The following is a 20,328-nucleotide window of genomic DNA, read 5'->3' as shown; positions in this document are numbered from 1 at the left end:
AGCCAGACCCGCTAGCCTGCTGCAAGCCCAGACCCCGGTCTGAACCATGTCCCCTAACAGCTATAAGCTTAATTGAAAGCAGCTTGAGAAGTGTTCCTGTCTTTAACGCTCAGATGCTCAACTCCCAATGGGCTCCAAACTCCAAATAAATCTGTTTTACCCTGTATAAAGCTTATACAGGGTAAACTTATAAATTGTTTGCCCTCTATAACACTGATAGAGAGATATGCACAGCTGATCCCCCCACACCCCAAGTATTAATACATACTCTGGGTTAAGTAATAAGTAAAAAGTGATTTTATTAAACACAGAAAGTAGGATTTAAGTGGTTCCAAATAGTAACAGACAGAACAAAGTGAATTACCAAACAAAATAAAATAGAACACAGAAGTCTATGTCTAATACAGTAAGAAAACTGATACAGGAAAAAACCTCACCCTCAGAGGAGTTCCAGTAAACTTCCTTTTACAGACTAGTCTCCTTCTAATCTGGGTCCAGCAATCACTTACACCCCCTGTAGTTACTTTCTTTCAGGTATCCTGGGGGGTGGCGAGGCTATCTCTTGAGCCACCTGAAGACCAAATGGAGGGCTCTCCCAGGGGTTTAAATAGACTTTCTCTTGGGGGTGGATACCCCTCCCTCCCGCTGTGTAGAATTCCAGCTACAGGATGGAGTTTTGGAGTCACATGAGCAAGTCACATGTCCATGCATGACTCAGAACTTACAGGTAGCAGCCATGGTTCACATGTTACCTTGAACATCCTCGTGTCAACTTCTTATGTGGATTGGAGCCTTCCAAGATCCATTGTCTGTTAAGTGCTTCCTGATTGGGCACTTAACTTGCAAATTCCTTTCTAAAGAAGCTGACCAAATGCCATACTAAGGCTATTTAAAATCAAACAAGTATACAGCCAATATTCATAACTTTGAATACAACAATGACACATACATACAAATAAGATGAATATATTCAGTAGATCAAAACCTTTACATAGATATGTTACATGGCATATGTAGCGTAAAACATATTCCAGTTATGTCATATGTACATTCATAAGCATTTTCCCATAACGCATTATAGGATGCAACGTCACAGAACCTATCCTACATGAATTTATCTATTTCTTTTTTGAACCCAATTATACTTTTGGCCATCACAACATCTCACGGCAATGAGTTCCACAGGTTAATTGGGTGGTATGTGAAAAAAGTACTTTCTTTTTCTCATATTAAACTTGCTGCCTATTAATGTCATTGGAAGACCCTGTATTTTTTGTATTGTGTGAAAGGTAAATAACACATTTTTCCACACAATTCACAATTTTATAGACCTCTATCATATCCCCTCCCTTAGTCATCCCTCTTCTAAGCTGAATAGCCCTAATCTTTTTAGTCTCTCCTCATACAAAAGCTGTTGCATACTCTCAAACATATTTGTTACCCTTCTCTGAAACTTTTCCAGTTCCACTATATCCTTCTAGAGGTGGGATGACCAGAACCACATACAATATTCAAGGTGTGGGTGGTACCATGGATTTATATAGTGGCATTATGATATTTTGTCTTATTTTCTATCCCTTTCCTAAAAGTTCCTAACCTACTGTTAGCCTTTTTGAGTGCTGCTGTGCAATGAGCTGAAGGTTTAAGAGAACTATCCAGGGTGACTCTAAGGGCTTGTGTACACTTACCAAAGGATCCAAGCTATGATGATCAATGCACCGGGGATTGATTCAGACCTGCTAAATCGATTCCAGATCGCTCACCCGCTGACTCCAGTACTCCACCAGAACAAGAAGAGTGTTAGGATATAGATATTCAGGCCTGCCTGTAAAGGCCTGTACTCTAAGAATGTAGGTATATGTTTATCATTTAGCTAGTAATAAAGGTATACAAGAAAGAATCTGTGTAAGGGCCTTCTCTCACTGTGACAGTCTGAAGCCCTGTTCTTAGGCCAATGCCTTTGGCTAAGCAGCAGAGGCAGCAATAAGCTGGGAAGCGAACGGTCACATCCTCACATTCCAAACTAGTCAATATGGGGCTGTTAGGAAGGTGATCCGATCTATCACCTCCAGAGAAAGGGAAGAGCCTAGAAGACGTAAAAGGAAATTTAGGTTGATAGTTTTCTGTCTGGTAAGAACTCACTTATCAATAGACACAGCTGGGAAACCCTTATGTCTTTATAGATGTAGTTGTGAAATCCTCACTTCTGTATTGTTTTCTCATTATAGGTTTCAGAGTAACAGCCGTGTTAGTCTGTATTCACAAAAAGAAAAGGAGTACTTGTGGCACCTTAGAGACTAACCAATTTATTTGAGCATAAGCTTTCGTGAGCTACAGCTCACTTCATCGGATGCATACTGTAGAAACTGCAGAAGACATTATATACACAGAGACCATGAAACAATACCTCCTCCCACCCCACTCTCCTGCTGGTAATAGCTTATCTAAGGTGATCACTCTCCTTACAATGTGTATGATAATCAAGTTGGGCCATTTCCAGCACAAATCCAGGTTTTCTCACCCTCCGCCCCCCTATACACAAACTCACTCTCCTGCTGGTAATAGCTTATCCAAAGTGACCACTCTCCCTACAATGTGCATGATAATCAAGGTGGGCCATTTCCAGCACAAATCCAGGTTTTCTCAGTGCCCCCCCCCCCACAAACTCACTCTCCTGCTGATAATAGCTCACCAGTAGGAGAGTGAGTTTGTGTGTGTATGGGGGTGGGGGGTGAGAAAACCTGGATTTGTGCTGGAAATGGCCCACCTTGATTATCATGCACATTGTAGGGAGAGTGGTCACTTTGGATAAGCTATTACCAGCAGGAGAGTGAGTTTGTGTATGGGGGGGCGGAGGGTGAGAAAACCTGGATTTGTGCTGGAAATGGCCCAACTTGATTATCATACACATTGTAAGGAGAGTGATCACTTTAGATAAGCTATTACCAGCAGGAGAGTGGGGTGGGAGGAGGTATTGTTTCATGGTCTCTGTGTATATAATGTCTTCTGCAGTTTCCACAGTATGCATCCGATGAAGTGAGCTGTAGCTCACGAAAGCTTATGCTCAAATAAATTGGTTAGTCTCTAAGGTGCCACAAGTACTCCTTTTCTTTTCTCATTATAGTTCCCACTTTGCTATTGTTTATTGGCATGGTCTCTGTCTGGTTCCGTGATTGTTTCCGTCTGCTGTATAATTAATTTTGCTGGGTGTAAACTAATTAAGGTGGTGGGATATAATTGGTTAGCTAATCATGTTACAATATGTTAGGATTGGTTAAGGTATAGCTAAGAATATTACTATATAAATCAGGGGCAAACAGGAAGTAAGTTGGGATTTGAAAATAAGGAAAAAGGAACTTGGATTTAAGCTTGCTGGAAGTTCACCCCAATAAACATCGAATTGTTTGCACCTTCGGACTTAGGGTATTGTTGCTCTCTGTTCATGCGAGAAGGACCAGGGAAGTGGGAGACTGAAGGAATAAGCTCTCTAACAAAGAGTAAGGGGAGTCAATCGGACAGCGTCTCCCATCAACATAGCATAGTGTGGACTCTGTGGTAAGTAGATCTAAGCTACGTCGGCTTGAGTTATGCTACTAACATAACTCAAATTGCATAGCTTAGATCGACTTTCCCCAGTAGTGTAGACAAGGCCAGTGTCTGTCTTGGGTGGTAGCAGCTAATTTAGTACTCTTCCACCAAAATATGTAACAGGAAAAATAACAGGTAAGATGTATCATTTCATTTATTCTAGCCAAATCATGTCTATTTTTAGTATGTGGAATTGGCACACAAGCGTAACAGAATCAGTATACCTTAAGCTACAAAGTCAAGCTTAAAAATGTGTTTGAATGTGTATACAGGATGTCATTTGTAAACTAGGTAGGTTTTTTGTACCTGCAGTCCTTAGTGTCAAAACCCAGCACTATTCTAAAAATACAAAACTCTTATCCCTGTGTGTTTTAAATCTAACTTCTCATGGAGCACCTACAGTATACCCACTCTAATAAATGACCTTATATGCGCTAGTCTGACATGTGAAATCCTATACGTTTTAAGGCAGGCTCCAATATTATCTTTTGGCCCATCCTCCATCTTTCCAAGTCTTGGACTTGATTCTCCACTCACACTGTAGCAAGCCAGAAGTAACTACTTAAGTCAATGGAGTTCCTGTAACCCAGACACCTTAGGTAAGTCTGAAAAGTGTCACAGTGAAAGTGGTGTAAATGGGTCGAAAAGAATCAGACCCCTTGACTTTGGAGTCACCAATAACATGAGGCAGACACAATTTACAAATAATGGGTACGTATTACTGCATCCAATTGCAGTTCCCTGTACACCTTCTTCCCTACTGAGGGAGGCTGAGATTACCTTCACCTGCAGCAGCAGACAAGAAGTGGAAGGATGGATCCTGTTTCAATGTCTTTCAACCTCTGCCCTTCTTAACCCTTTGTTCTGATCAACTCATTCCAAGGAAGATCTACAACAGAAGTAACAAGTGGAAAATGCCAAGAGCTCCATTCAAGTTCAGCAGCAGCAATTCCGACAGTTACAATGCTTAGGGCAGTACAGCCAGATGGGACAATAGAGTTAGCAGCTTTAGGAAGAGTGATCTCTCTATAACCAGGAAGTAATGGAGAGTTAGAATGATAAAAATACCTATATATTCTGTGTAAAATAATGTTTTTTGCAAGGGAATGGGACAACAAAGGTAGAGAAACTCCCTAATAGCTTCCCTACACTTTAGAAGTGCAGATTTTTAGTATAATCAATTTGACCACCAGACAAGTTGTGGTCTCAGTAAGTCAGGTCTCAGTCTAAGTGGTCCCAGTGCATGCAGCTGACAGGTACTAGCATACAGTTCTAGATCAGGATCTGAGTAGGCAATGGAGATAATAAGTCCCAATATGCCAGACACCGTCTCTGGGTGGTCACAAACATGGAACCAACTAACATCCCCAGCATGTTATCACAATCCATGGTCCACAGTGATTGTGTTCTAGAAAAGACATCATGCCTGAGGGGCAATGTCTCCTAAAACAAGAGCTTCCTGCATGTAATGCTCCATTGGACCCCAAGTGGCCGTGATGCCTGGAGATAGCTTCCAGCATGTAATACTCTATCTGGCCCTGACTTTATACTATGGGGACATAGGATTTATGGTGTGTTCAGGGTGAAAGCACTAATTTTTCCAGAGAGAGGAGGTAGCCCCTCCCTCTGAGAAAGTGTCAGGAGGTGTCCCCTCACCTCTAAGTGAGGGGAAGTGACAGAGGAGAAGAGGGGAGACAGTTGTGGGACAGAGCGAGAGAGGGCAGCCAGAGGAACAGGGGGAAGCCAAGAGTAAGTTGAGAGATGGAGATTGAGCAGGACAGATGGACATGCAGATGAGGGTCCCTTAGTTTAAAGCTGGCCAGCCAAGACAGTCTATGTTTGATGGCATGTTCTTGAGTATCAAGCGCCTGTTTGTTCCTGAGCATTAGTTCTGGTCATCTCCTATCATTGATTCATATTGTCCCAGAGATGCAGAACAGGAGCACCAAAAGTCCTGCAGTTCCAGTGGGTCTGGTCTAATGTGCACCATCGCAAGCAAGCATCACTGGGTTGAGTCCCTCTCCTTCAGGAAGTCATGAGAGGTGCCTGAGGCTCAGAGATTGACTTGGGTAGTAGATAGTGACCAATGAGATATTTAGGGAAAGGGGAACTTTGAACTAGATATAATAAACAACCCTATAATAGCCTGTGCAGACTGAGATAAGTACAGATATCTTTCTTCATTTAGAGAGATATATGTAGTTAAGTAGACTCAATAGTAAGTTATAGAGTGTGTGTGTGTATATATATATATAGGAAAACCCTTATACATACTTTATTATATATGTTCATCTATTTAATGTTTTTGTAGGTAGGTGGAATCCAGTTCCATTTGTTCTGGGTTAAATAAAATACCCTGTATGTTCTTTTTTGACAACCTACTGTATTAGCTTGGCTACCACTAAATTACCTTGTAGCAGAGTGTAGCGCCCCGCTGGACGATTACTAAAGCTTGGGCGGTGGTTTTGGGATGGAGTGACCCTCAGAGGGATTTCAAATCGTAACAGAGGAACGCGACTCCGAGCGGTCCTGGGCCCCGGACGAACAGCCTTGCTCCAGCCACGGCTCCCCTCCGGCCCCGCCCCTGGCGGCCTTTATGAGCCGCTCAGCCAGCCCCTGCCACGGCGCCCGGCTCCGGGCTGCGACCTGCCCTGCGGGCGGCCGGGTGCTGCGCTCTGCGCGGGCGGCTGCAGTGAAACACAGCGGTCCCGCACCTGCCCTGAGGTTACCTCACCCACTGGCCCTCCCCGAAACCCCCCAGAGCAGCGGCCGCGATTGTCCTAGAGGCAGATCACAAACAAGGGAGGAGCCGATGCGAATCTGCCGAGGAGACGCCAAAGCCTCCTCTTCCCCTCCATGGCCAGGGAACGAATTTGCTGAAACGAATGGTTTCGCCTCCGCTCACGGGTGACGAATCTGCGGAGTTCATTCCAAAGACACTTGATAGCGGCCCTCCCTCATTTCACGCTACGGCAAGCGGCTTTCCCAAAACTCCTCAGGACGGGTTCAGCCCGCCCCGCACATCCGTGCGTGGGGACGCTGGCGTGGTGGGCGTAGCTCTGAGTCCCGGCTGGGGACGCTGGGTGCCTCCTCCGGACAGAGCCGTGTTCGCCGCTGCTGAGGAGCCGCTGCTGTCCCGGGCTACCTGAGGCCTCTGGTCCCGTTAGGAGGAGCAGCCGTGGCGGACGCCCGTTCCCCGCACCGGACACCAGGGCGCTGAGAGCAGCCGGGCGCGGCGGCGGCCAGGCGGGCGCAGGAGGCCGGGTCCGGGCGGACCGGTCAATGGACCAGCCGGGCCTGGGGCAGAACCCGTGGAAGCAGCTGCCCGGCCCCCGGGGGGGCTCCCAAGATGTCGGCGTGAGGGGCGGGAGAAGACCCCGCCGCTGCCGGGTCCCGGCCGCCGAGGCGAGTGCCGCGGAGCGGATGGTGCTGCTGCGGGGACGCTGAAGCGGCGGCGCCTCGGGCCTCTGTACGTCCCCGTCCCCCTGCCCGGGCCGGCGCGCCCCGGCTCCGCCCGGCGGCACCATGTCGGCCAAGGTGCGGCTGAAGAAGCTGGAGCAGCTGCTGCTGGACGGGCCGCGGCGCAACGAGAGCGCGCTGAGCGTGGAGACCCTGCTGGACCTGCTGGTCGGGCTCTACACCGAGTGCTGCCGCGACTCGCCGCTCCGCAGGGACCGATACGTCTCCGACTTCCTCGAGTGGGGTGAGGCCTGGCGGGGGAGGGCGGGCGATGGAGGGATCGGCGGTGGGGGGCGGTTCGGGCATCTCCCGGCGGGACGGGGAGGAAAGCCCCGGAGCCGGGAGCAGCCCTGGGCCTCTGGACCAGTGAGAGCAGTCTGGGGAGGGGCAGCGCCGGCTAGTCATCCCCCCACACCCTGGGTTTAAGGCCCGTGCTTTGCATGGAGGGGAGAGGCCGCCCACTGGGTGTGACGCCTCCCTTGGTAACACCCTAGTCGCCAGGATGTGACCCTTGACGCCCGATAACCGCCGCCTCCCAGCTCTGCCTTCTTTCCAAAAGAGCCGCCTGGCAGCAAGTAAAAGGAGTGGCCCCGGAGTGCCCTTGGCCTGAAATCCTGCTTGCTTTTAGCCGGAAATGTCAGGCTAATCCGGTGCCTACCTGGAAGGGTGGGGGCAGTAGGGGCAGGCCAGTAAAATTGATTATTTAGCAAGGCTTTGTGTCCTGTTCGTGGCAGATTCCTTATAATCAGTTGAAGGAGGGGAGGGTGTTTCGTGGGGAGGGCGCTTGACATTTAGGGTGCACTCTTTTTAGTCTTAGCACACATCTGAAGGAAAGCGGCAATTCCAGACCATCCCTATGATAGTATCATGATTTGTCTTAGTTTCATGGTGTACTAACCTACCTGATCACAGAAAATCCACACACCTACTGACAAAGGAAAGGCAGCTGCAGGTGGTGGCACACAGAGTAAAAGCATTTTCTTGTAAAGGGGTGTGACTACGTACTCATTTGACATAGTGTTGTTAGACTGGGTTGGAACTACTGCCCTGGTTTATGTTAAATTGGTGATGGTAGCTGACTTGTTTGGGTTGTTGAAATAAATAATACTGACTGGTGAAGGTGACTAACTTTCTTCATGGGATAAAAAACTGGTGGGGGGGAAGTAACCCTTGCAAGACCATGGGCACCTTGCATTATTCTCTTTGTCACACACATGAAGTGGATTTTTAAAGAAACACTTTGTAAAAAAGGATTTTCTTGGGGAGGGGACTGTAAGGAAGTCAACTCCTTTATCTTAATAAATGCCTTTTAATATTAGATTAGTGCTCTAAAATATTGGGTTCCAGAGTAACAGCCGTGTTAGTCAGTATTCACAAAAAGAAAAGGAGTACTAGTGGCACCTTAAAAAGAAAAGGAGGACTTGTGGCACCTTAGAGACTAACCAGTTTATTTGAGCATGAGCTTTCGTGAGCTACAGCTCACTTCATCGGATGCATACCGCGGAAACTGTATGTATGTAGGCAGTTTCCACGGTATGCATCTGATGAGGTGAGCTGTAACTCACCAAAGCTTATGCTCAAATAAATTGGTTAGTCTCTAAGGTGCCACAAGTACTCCTTTTCTTTTTGCGAATACAGACTAACACTGCTGTTACTCTGAAACCTGTCATAGTGGCACCTTGGAGACTAACCAATTTATTTGAGCATAAGCTTTGGTGAGCTACAGCTCACCTCATCAGATGCATTGGGATAATTGGTTCTCCTTGATTTCTGTGGGGATCACCACTCTTTGTTATATGTTAACAAACTAAGGGGATTCGCTTCCTGCAGTCTTCTGTTGATGTCAGTAATGTGATTGTTAACTGAATAATTAACCACTTTATTGCTTCTGGCTTGCAAGTCTGCAGCTACGGGTGCATTGCTCATTTGTTTTGTGGTGGGAGCTTTATGTATGTCATTTGCAAAGTAGATTCTGTTTCCATGTTCTTGTAACCAATTGTGTATGATCATTTCACTTTTTGAATTTACATGTAGACAAGTTATCAAATATGATTGTAACAGACTGTTTATAGTCTAGCTCCGAGATTAAGAAGAGAGGTTAGGGCAGGCTGATTTCTGGTGGAGAAGGTACTTTCTCTATAGTTGTTTGGTGATCATCTTTTGTAGGACAGCCACCATATTGTCATCCAGTGTGCTAATGACAGACTAATCTGTTACTTCTTGTAAAATTGCTTTTCCTATTCTTATGCATCATACTCACTGAATAAATATGAAAAGCTTTTTGGCTTGATGGGAAGTATAGCTGGTAATAACAGTAGCATATTTATTGCATTGTGGTGCTATCAAATCAGTAATTGTAGGCCATCTTAATGTAACAAAGTAGCTATTTAATAATGCATGTAAGCGACCATCTGGTGCCATAGGATTTATAAGTAGGGATAAAAGTTTGTAATCAAAACAGTTTGGAAAGGAAACTGGTCTAAAAATGTAGTCCTGTATATGTATATTCCATATACAAAAAACTAGCTTTAAAAATGATTCAGGTTGATTAATATGTTCTCCCACACTCCCCAACTGTGCAAGCCTTATAAAGCAAAGAAATACCAATTATGGGACACATTTTATCTGTACCCTAATGCCCTCACAGCATATTTCCACTGATGGACTCTCCATCGTAAGGAACTTGCTTCTGCCTCCAACTAATAAAGAAACACAATGCACAACACCCAAATCTTCCTTGTGGTAGAATGCAAAATCTTAATTACAGCCTCATCAGTATTAGCAAATATTCAAAGTTGATGTGCACAAGTTGAATGTAACCTGTTATGTTTGTGGGGGGAGTATGAGATTGTAGTTATACTTTGAGGGAGATCAATGTGTCTTCTTGTCAGTTGGAGGCAGAAGGATCTTCCTTCTGACAACATGGAGTTTGTCACTGTCAACGGAAATGTGCTGTGTAAGAGGGGACCTATAATTGGCATTTTTGTTTGGGTTTTTGAACCTAAGGGGGATATTACACATAACCTAAGGCTTTGTCTACGCTACGCACCGTTTAGTGACATAGCTGTGCCACTCCAGCCATGCCACTGAAAGGCACACAGTATAGCCACTGTTTGTCAGCAGGAGAGAGCTCTTCTGCTAACAAAAAAACCTTCCACCCCCAATGAGAGGTAGTAGCTTTGTTGGCAGAAGAGCTCTCCTGCTGACAAAGTGCTGTTCACACTGGCGCTTTTCATCGGCAAAACTTTTGTTGTTGGGGTGTGTGTTTTTTGTTGTTGTTGTTCCCCCCGCCCCCACCTCTGAACGAGAAAACTGTCATCCAGTTTCCAGTGTAGACAAAGCCTAACTTAACCACTTCTAAGGGAAACTTATGTTTATGGATTTTCATAGGTTCTTAATTTGGCGAGTGAAAAGAGGCTTTGGGCATGGAAGGACAGGCAGGGATTCGTCTTAGTATTTCCTATGTCTTGTAGGGATATGGAGGAGGCAAAAATGTTTGAGGTGAGGGGAAAGGGGGAGGAGCTACCCTTCCTAAGCCTGGCACAAGGGAGCTCATGTTCCTGGGGCAGTAGAAAATGTGAATTACTCTATCTACTCCACCAGGCTGGCTATAGCTCCTTACAGTGGATGACTATCTCAGAATTGCAGAACTTTACAGAAGCTGCTGAGCCCCTAACACTGGAGCCTATAGCTTCTCTCTCCCTGGAACTCTGATTGCTGCTTCCTGATTGTCTGTGCCAAAAGCTTCTGCTCATCTCCTCACTGTTTCTCTACTATTAGAATGTAGGGGTTGGTCATCTTCCTCGTGGCTTCAGTCCCATTGAGTCTGCCTTCTTGAGTCAGAATAGTCTAATTTTCCCATGGCAAGCAGTGTGTGCTATTTCAGTTGAATCAGGCTTCGAGTCTGGGGAAGGGAAGAGAGGGTGAGAGGTTCCATAAAAAGACCTTCAGTAGGGGAAGGTGAGCTGAACTGGAAGCCAGGAAAGGAGTTCAGATCTCTTTTTGCTTTTAGCTGTTCACATTTCTTTTTACTTTTTAAATTTTTATTGAAAAAGGGCTCATTTTCCCACCACCACCTCCTTAGAAGGTAGGCAAGTATCAATCACACAGTTTGCACAATCTGTGAGTTATCTTATTTAAGAATATCCTCACTAGGAGTAAAAGCCAAGTTCTTAATATTATATACCCCAGTCTCCTACAGTTAGAAGGAATTTGTTAGATGTCAGTTCTTGGTGATGCTGCCTAAGCTGTTGCTTTAGCCCCTAGACAACACTCCTTTCCCACAGCCAGGAATAGAATCTAGGAGTCCTGATTACTAGTCCCCTTGCTCTGGCTATAGGTAACACTCTGCTGATGACTGTGGGAGAAATCTCAAGCTGCCTCCTACCATCTACTACAGTGGTTCTCAGCCTTTCCAGACAACTATACCCCTTTCAGGAGTCTGATTTGTCTTGCATAGCCCCAAGTTTCATCTCACTTAAAAACTACTTGCTTACAAAATCAGACATAAAAATACGAAAGTGTCACAGCACTATTACTGAAAAATTGCTAACTTTCTCCTTTTTACCATATAATTATAAAATAAATCAATTAAAATATAAATATTGTACTTACACTTCAGCATATAGTATATAGAACAGTATAAACAGGTCATTGTCTGTATGAAATTTAATTTGTACTGAGTTTGCTAGTGCTTTTTATGTAGCCTGTTGTAAAACTAGGCAAATATCTAGATGAGTTAATGTACCCTCGGAAGATCTCTGTGTGCCCCCAGGGGTACACACATCCCTGGTTGAGAACCACTGATCTAGTAAATAGTTGTAATTATCTGACAAAGTGTGTGTTAGGTCTTTCCCACATTTAAAAAAAAAATGTTATTTCAGTAGTCCAAATGGTTTAGAGTTGGGGATCTGAAGGTTTGTGGGTTCAAATCCTGCTGATGATGTGTATGTACTGGGATTCTTGTGGTTGGTTTGTTTTCTTTTTAAAAAATAGCTTATTTAATTCACGTAGTGAGAAAATATCCTTTGAAAGAAACATCAGAGTGAAAAAACATTACAGTATGTAAGTTATGGCACAGCATCCAACAAAACATAGATGTTCTACATTTCATTTATGTCAACCAGTGGGAGGTTTTAGTGAAATGGCAGTCATCTTTGAGGGCAGCGTGTAGCTTCAGTCCTGTGGAAAATAGTGATTATCTTTACTAGTGGCATCATCCACTGGTGATGTGGTGGCAACTTTTAATGAAGGCATAAAGAGCTTCATTGTAAGTATAGGACATGACAGCTATATCGAGTCTGGTTTTTTTTCCTGTTTTCCCTGCTGTCTTGCCAATCATTGATAACTTTGCTTAATTAAAATCTAATATACATTCAAAGGTAGCTGGTAATGAGTCTTAACTATTTGGAAGGATTGAAGGGTGGCAAACCAGCCACTTGTTATCAAAAGGTGTCTGCAAAAAGTCAATCACTGGGACATTTCAAAAATTCATTTTTAAATTTAATTCAAACTAAGCAGCCAATTCAGTGGCAGTCCAAGAAAATTCCATCTGTACTAACATTGTGCTGTAAATTTTGCTGTAAATTTTTGGCATTTTTTTTTAAAGGCTAAATCTCTGCTTTAAGAGGAAATCTTACCTGAATCTTAATATTGACATGTGACCAAGCCTTTATAATATGTTTTCATATTCCAAATTGGTGGACTTGTCAAACTAATTATTTAGGATAACATTTTTAAAAGTAATTTTGTCATATAGGAAGCTTATCACTCCTTCAAGAATGTCTACTTCCCATTTTCAGATTTTACTTAGTGTTTCTCCTAGCTTTGAACACCCATTTTAATGCATCAAGTACGAATAGTGGGATTCTCAACTATTGGTAGCGTGACACTGGGTAAAAGAGCTAATGTGATCCTGGGATGCACAAATAGGGGAATCTCAAGTAGGAGTAGAGAGGTTATTTTACCTCTGTATTTGGCTCTGGTGCGACCACTGCTGAACTATTGTGTCTAGTCCAGATGCCCACAACTCAATATAGATAGTTTAGAGAGGGTTCAGAAAAGAACCATGAGAAGGATTAGAAAACATGCCTTATAATGAAAGACTCAAAGAGCTCAGTCTATTTAGCTTAACAAAGAGAAGGTTAAGCGGTGGCTTGATTAGTCTATAAGTATCTATATGGGGAGCAAATATTTAATAATGTGCTCTTTAATCTAGCAGAAAAAGGTATAACATAATCCAATGGCTGGAAGTTGAAGCTAGTCAAGTTCAGACTGGATATAAGGCCTAAATTCCTAATGCTTAGCGTAATTAACCACTGGAACAATTTACCAAGGGTTGTGATGGATTCTCTGTCACTGACTATTTTTAAATCAAGATTGACTGCTTTTCTGTAAGATTTGCTCTGAGAATGATTTTTGGGAAGTTCTCTGGCCTGTGTTATACAGGAAGTCAGACTAGATGATCACAATGGTCCCTTCTGTGGACCATGGAATCTATAAATGGCTTTGGAATCTATAAATCTATAGTAGAGGACATAATTTTGCCACAAGAAACAAGTTATATTCCTTATCTTAATCTTTTATAGAATAATTAAATTCAGATTACCATATATACTTGATCATAAGCCGGTTAGTTTATAAGTTCCCCCTTCCTCCCCCCCCCAGATTGGTAAGTAAAAATGGAAAAAATTTTATGACCCATTCATAAGCCGACCCTATAATTCAGGGGTCAGCAAACTTTGGCTCCCAGCCATCAGGATAAGCTGCTGGCGGACCGAGATGGTTTGTTTACCTCGAGCGTCTGCAGGCATGGAGGTAAACCTAAGTAAACAAAGTGTCCCGGCCTGCCAGCTGCTTACCCTGATGAGCCGGGATAACGAGTGGTGGGGAAAGTTTTTGGGGAGGAGAAGTTGGGGGTCAGGAGAGTAACCCCTGTGACCACCCCACACATGGCCCCACCCCTAGCCCGGGACCTCCACACTCTCCCCATCTCATCCCTTCCCACCTTAGGTGGGGCGGGCCAGGGGACACAATGTCTGTGGCCTGGCCAGAGCTGCTCGGGCAGGCTGGGCGGCGTGGCCGCAGCCTGCCAGCCCGAGAATTGCAGCTGCTTTGGAGGCTGGGGGGAGAGCAGCATGGCCAGAAGTGGAGAGACTCTGGCCCCGCCTCTTCCCTTCTGGTTCTGCTGGCTGTGCTGCCACTCCTTGCCCCCTCTGTTGTGTGTGTGTGTGGGGGGGGAGGGAGCTGTGTCCCACCTCTATACCCATTCATAAGCCAACCCTCTTCTCTGATGCTTCCCTTTTTTACTAAAAAAAATTTGGCTTGTGAACGAGTATATACAGTAGTTCAAATAATGTTTGGTTAATCAGCGAAAACATTATGGTCTCTGAATACAATCTTGCTTTGTTTTGGCAAAATGTGTGGTATTATGGTGAAGATAGCAGCAAGCTCTGTATTTACGTGGCCTAATACTTCCCATTTTAAAAATTTCTAGGTTTTTTTTTTTTTTTTTTTGAGGCCCCCCATACCTCTATTGTTTGCCACAGGCTTTGGAAATTAAGCAAGGAGAAAGTTCTTAGGCTAGAGAGATACCTTTTCTTTGTACAATGAAATTCTGCTCATGTTTTGCTGAGAGAGAAGCTGCTGAAAATCACTGTTTGTTTATATTAAGGAGAACTTTGCCAGGAAATTGCCTACATAACTACATTTAAAATAATGTTGTTTTGCTTGTGACTTGAAAGTTTAGAACTTGCAAGTTAGGAAATGTACTGTCAGTTATAAATTAAGAAACCTAAATTCTTTCCCCTATACTGTTTTTAAATGCATGATCGCATACTATTTTTCTAAGTGGACTTCTGTCTTATTCAGTGCATAGGATGGATGCATAAGGGGGCACAACTGTGGTTGCAATCATAAAGCTAATGTTTCCGAACTTTTAATTAAACTTGGAACCTAAATAACCTTCTTTCAACATAGCTTTTTCATGTGAAAGATTACTTTAAGTTGAGTTTTGCCAAGAAATTACTTTTGTCACCACAACTTCCAGTTGATGCCAGTGAAATCTCATCAGTATAAGAAAACTGAGTGGATGTCAATTTAGTTAATGAACTTCAGTGCACTGAATCTCTTCACCAGGTGAAGCTAAACTAGCTCTTTTTTACAAATATGCTTCTTTCTGGTTTGGTAGTGATGGAATTGTTGTATATCTCTTGGAAATAAATGGCTTAACTACAAGGGTCACAGAACTGAAGTGACTAATTGTCTCGTTAGATTCCTACATGGAAACTAATTTTGATTTTAGATTTATTTTCAGTATGTATGTTTAATATGGAGAAATGCTAGTCCAGAGTTAAGTTAGTAATATTTCCTTTACTGGTGTTTTTGGTCCTATCTAGATTCTTCAAACTTGTGCACTTCACACTTTGTAAGTGTAGTTTGTTGCAAGAGGAGAACTGGCATAATTTGAGGTCATTCAGACAAGCAGTTTCTGAGATGAGTTTTAAGCAAACAAGGTATAATTCAGGCTTTGAAAAGCTTAATAATGCTTGCTTTCTCAAATCCAAATTTATCACAAAAAAGAATCTTGATGAAATCTAGTGGATGTGACTGACTTATTCATTCCAGCAAAAGGAATGAAATGCTCTGCCACAAATAAATCTTAGTTTGTAAAAATCAGGTGGGTTTGTTGTTTATTTTGGTATTTGTCCATGACAATGTAAAAGTATCAGTTCGCCAAAGATTTGCACAGACTCAGGACTGAGGTTTTTAAGCCTTCCACAGATTTCATGTGGGAGTATACACTTAAACAGCTAGATAGCTATGTCTACATTATACCACACCTTGCGACCATGGGAACTGAGCACCTGAATACTTTATTTTAAAAATAATAATGTATGAGTGTCATAGGTGATCTGGTAGACATTCTCAGTCTGTGAATTTCTTTAAGTGCAGTTAAGATTGTGATACAAGATTAATTATCCTTGTAGCTGACTCCCAACATGTGACAGGTAACTGAAATATTTACAATCCATTGCTATTTCATTGTTACATATAATAGTGGAATAAGCAATATCCTAATGTTCTTAATCCCAAGATGTCAAACTCCTGATCCATTTGATATATTTATACAGTTTCTCTGACAGATTCATATTATCCAAATGCAAGACATAATTAAAGACAAGTTTTTAGTCCTAATGATTGTTGAAGGTAACTTCCTGAATGTGAAAATGTATGGTGCTGTTTTAGACCTTGATCTTGCAAAGATTTAGGCATGTTTATCCACTTTGAGTAATCCCATGGAAGTCAGTGGAAGCACTTGTAATACACAAAGGTAAGCATGTGCGTAAGTCTGCAGAACAGGGCCATTGGCATCCTGAAGTGGTTCCGAGTTGTGAACTTCCACTGTTCAGGTCATAAGGGTCTGATCTTTGAAACCTAATAATACTTACCAGGGACTAAACTTTCAAACATGATTAGTGTTTTTTGGGTGCCAATTTGAGACACCTTGAAAGGGGCCAAACTTTTGGAAAATGCTGAGCAACCATTCTCTGAATATCATACCCTAGTTGGGTATCCGAAATCACTAGTTGCTATGGAAGACCTAGGCAGAGATTCTCAAAATTTATATACAGTTACCTTCGTTATGTGCACATCTTAGCTAATTGTGTAGGCACATAGCCAAATGAACAAACAGCAAAAATAACATTAATCCTAAATGTGCTCTGTATATTCTCTCCTCTTGCCCACAGTGATGCTAAATGCATACAGTTACTTTGCTAAGACTTGGTCTAAACACAGTTGTTCCCATTTTTAAACTAACTTAGTGAACCCATTGCAAAACTCTGTGTGGACGCTTAATTTAGTTTAAATCTGTTTTATATTGGTTCAACTTGCATCATTACTTAATTTACCAGTGCAAGCTAAACTGATGAAATCCAGTTTTAAACTGATAATGTTTACACAGAGATATGTACTAGTTTAATTAAATCAGTTTAAAAATGCTCTTAATAAAACTGATGCAACTTCTGTGTGGATGAGGCCTAAGTAAGGTTTGTTTTTTTATATGCAGTGCTTGATATGTGTATCCGGTGCCAACTGGCAAGAGTGAAAAAGATGATGTTTTGCTCCTGTACCGTTGAACCCCTCCCAGCCTTGAGGCTATTCATCTTGTAATTTAAAGGAATTAAATACAATACACAACTGTTTTATTATAGCGTATTATCACTTTGATGTAGTGTACATCTCTTCTGCTTTGTTCTACCTTCTCCTTCCTGGGTGCACTGTTTCCTTTCCTATAAAGTTGGTATATCTTTTTCCTGCATTATCTTTCAAGTCTGTTTACTGTTTTTCAGTCATTTGCTCCAGCCCATTGTCTCATTCCCCTGCATTCTGTTCTGTACCTCCTTCCCTGTTTTGTCTCCTTTCTTCTCTCACGTCTCTCCAAAATTTCATTTGTATAAGGCCTGGTCTATGCACAGGCTGTGTCCACGCTAGAGACCTTACAGCAGCACAGCTGTACAGCTGCGCTGCTGTAATATCTCACCAACATAGCACTGTGCATACTACCACTTATGCTGGCTTAATTTATATCGCTATGGGGTGTTTTTTTCACACACCTGAGCAACGTAAGTTTTGCTAACATGCATGGTAGTGTAGACATGGCCACAGTTTCTTCACCACTGTAACAATTCTGGTTAGGAGAGTGACTTTTTTTCTTAATAGTTATATCAGTACAATTCCCCCCAGTGTGGAAGCAGTTAGACTGGTATAAGGCACCTTTATATTGGTATATCTTCCTCCTCTTTCTGTGTGGGAGTATAAGCAGCTTTGTACTGGTATATCTGTTTACACACCAAGGGTGTTGTACCACTTTAGGTATACCACTATTATTAAAGCTGCACAAATTTTGTGGGTAGACAAGCCTTTAGAGTAATACCTAAAGGCCTGAATTAAGGTCATGACCACATAGTGCTAGGAGCTCACCAAACACAGGTAGAGAGGGTCCCTGCCCTTGAGCTTTTAACATAATTAAAGACAAAATACAAGTGAGTATAACTGTCAAAAGGAGGGCGGGGAGGACAAAGGTAATGATAACAAGATCATATGGTTACAAGGTCTTAACAATGTGCACAACTTAATGGATCTGAATCATTTAAATGTTTCATATTATACTATAGTACTTTGAATATCCTTGTGATACCATGAGCTGTGTATTACTTAGGCCAGGTCTACATTATAAATTTACATCAGTATAACTGTTTTGGTCCTTCTCACACCCTCAGTTTCTTCTGGCCTTTAATTATTCAAAATCTTTGTAACCATTTTTATATCTCCATTTAATTAGCGAGGTAACACCTTATCCATGGGGGGGGGGGGACGGAGGCATAGCTCAGTGGGGCGGAAGGATATCTCAGTGGTTTGAGAATTGGCCTGCTAAACCCAGGGTTGTGAGTTCAATCCCTGAGGGGGCCATTTGGGGATTGGCCCTGCTTTGAACAGGGGGTTGGACTAGATGACCTCCTGAGGGTCCCTTCCAACCCTGGTATTATATGTGCTATATTTCTGTGAGAAACTTGTCTGCCTTGTCACTTGAGTCTCTGTGATTGGGAAATACTGTTGGGGGGAGGGATAGGTCAGTGGTTTGAGCATTGGCCTGCTAAACCCAGGGTTGTGAGTTCAGTCCTTGAGGGGGCCATTTACGGATTTGGGGGATTGGTCCTGCTTTGAACAGGGGTTTGGACTAGATGACCTCCTGAGGGTCCCTTCCAACCCTGTTAGTCTATTGGTTTTTTCATAGAACCATATTGTATTTTAAGGAAAGACAGACTTTGTCACTTCTATCAGATGTGCAGAGTAGAACAATTAAAATTGTAAGAACTTTTCATATTTTGTAAATCATGAAATCTAATGCATCACTTCAAATATTTGTATTAGCTGTTACTTCAAATGTGTGCTCGGTAGTTGCAAAATAAATAGGACTATAAAGGTTTTATTGGAAAATGTGCTTGAGTAATTTACCTTTAGAACTCTGTGGGAATCCTATGAAAACACTCATTTATTGGAGACGAAAATGCGTGACAGCTGGTGGAAGATAATGGATTATCCCTTTGTGGGAGAGAGGAGTGGACAAGGCCTACTTTTAACTTCAACCTCCCCTTTCTCCAGCACTTAGAAACCAAGTGGACAGATTCCTGGTTCTTAAGAGCGAAGGATGTGATAAATGCGTTATACCACTTTTCTTTTAAAGCTTCATTATCGGTGAAAGAAGTCTAACTGGAGATAATTCACGGAAGAGGAAATCCTCAATAAATCTACTTCTGATCTTTTGCACTTATCCAGAAATACTACAAATCTGGAGAGAGACCTATCAGTATATGAATTAAGAGGCTGCAAGTACATCAGTTAGGAGTACTGGGAAATGTAGTACTTCCAAGTGCTTAATTGGAGACTAACTGATATAATTTACACTAAAAATTCAACTATGCTGTGTTTGTCACATCTAAAAAAACCTGTCAAATATATCCAAGAGGGAGAACTTAAAATAAGATTGTACACTAACTTGCCTTGTAAGCAAGCATTTTAAATAACAAAAAGATGAAAAATGGAGAGTCCAGAGGAGAGCAACAAAAATGATAAAAGATTAAGAAAACTTGAGTAAAGGTTTAAAAATGAAATCCGTGTGTGTTTAGTCTTGGGTAAAGAAGACTGAGGGGGAATCTGGTAAGCCTTCAGTTATGTCAAGGGCTATTATGAAGAGAACTGTGATCAATTGTTCTCCACATCTGCCAAAGTTAGGACAAGAGGAAAGGGGCTTAATCTGCAACAAAGGAGATTTAGGTTAGATGTTAGGAAAATCTTTCCAGCTATAAGGGTAGTTAAGTTCTGGAATAGGCTTCCAAGGGAGGTTGTGGAATCCCCATCATTGAAGGTTTTTAATTTTAAGACCAAATTGGACAAACACCTGTCAAGAATGGTGTATTTTTACTTGATCCTGTCTCAGCTCAGGGGCTGCATGAGAGAACATCTCGAGATCCCTTCCATCCTTGCATTATTGTGATTCTCAGTTTAGTCTCAAATTGTATATTGAAACTTCTGCAAGTGCTTTTCTTTTCTTTTTTGTTTTGTTTTTTTTGTTTTTTAAAAGCAGGGTGTTTGGTGTGTTTTTCTACTGTAAATCAGTCTTTTCACTTATATGCTGTTCCTCCATACCAAGCTGGGGCAATAAAGAATTTAGAATGACAACACTTCCTTGTAAAGGGAGCCTGCCAGCTCAGCATTCCA

The 20,328-nt window shown here is 42.5% G+C and overlaps 1 protein-coding gene across 4 annotated transcripts in view; it reads left to right on the top strand.

Annotated features, from left to right (window-relative positions):
- Positions 1–6,690: 6,690 nt before the first annotated feature.
- Positions 6,691–20,328, top strand: part of CDC42BPB (CDC42 binding protein kinase beta) — a 138,842-nt gene continuing 125,204 nt past the window's right edge. For 3 of the 4 annotated variants that reach the window (XM_084630316.1, XM_084630315.1, XM_084630314.1), the window contains exon 1: positions 6,692–7,291. In XM_084630316.1, the coding sequence (XP_084486442.1) occupies positions 7,114–7,291 (178 nt within the window). In that variant the 5' untranslated portion in view covers positions 6,692–7,113. Of the gene's footprint in view, positions 7,292–20,328 lie in introns of all 4 variants that reach the window. The other variant, XM_084630317.1, reaches the window with a different exon arrangement.

The sequence above is a fragment of the Lepidochelys olivacea genome (genome assembly GCF_965140295.1).
Source record: "Lepidochelys olivacea isolate rLepOli2 genome assembly, chromosome: 6".
Classification (NCBI taxonomy): domain Eukaryota; kingdom Metazoa; phylum Chordata; order Testudines; family Cheloniidae; genus Lepidochelys; species Lepidochelys olivacea.
Note: the sequence above shows the minus strand (reverse complement) of the source record. Positions and strands in the feature narration are given on the sequence as shown.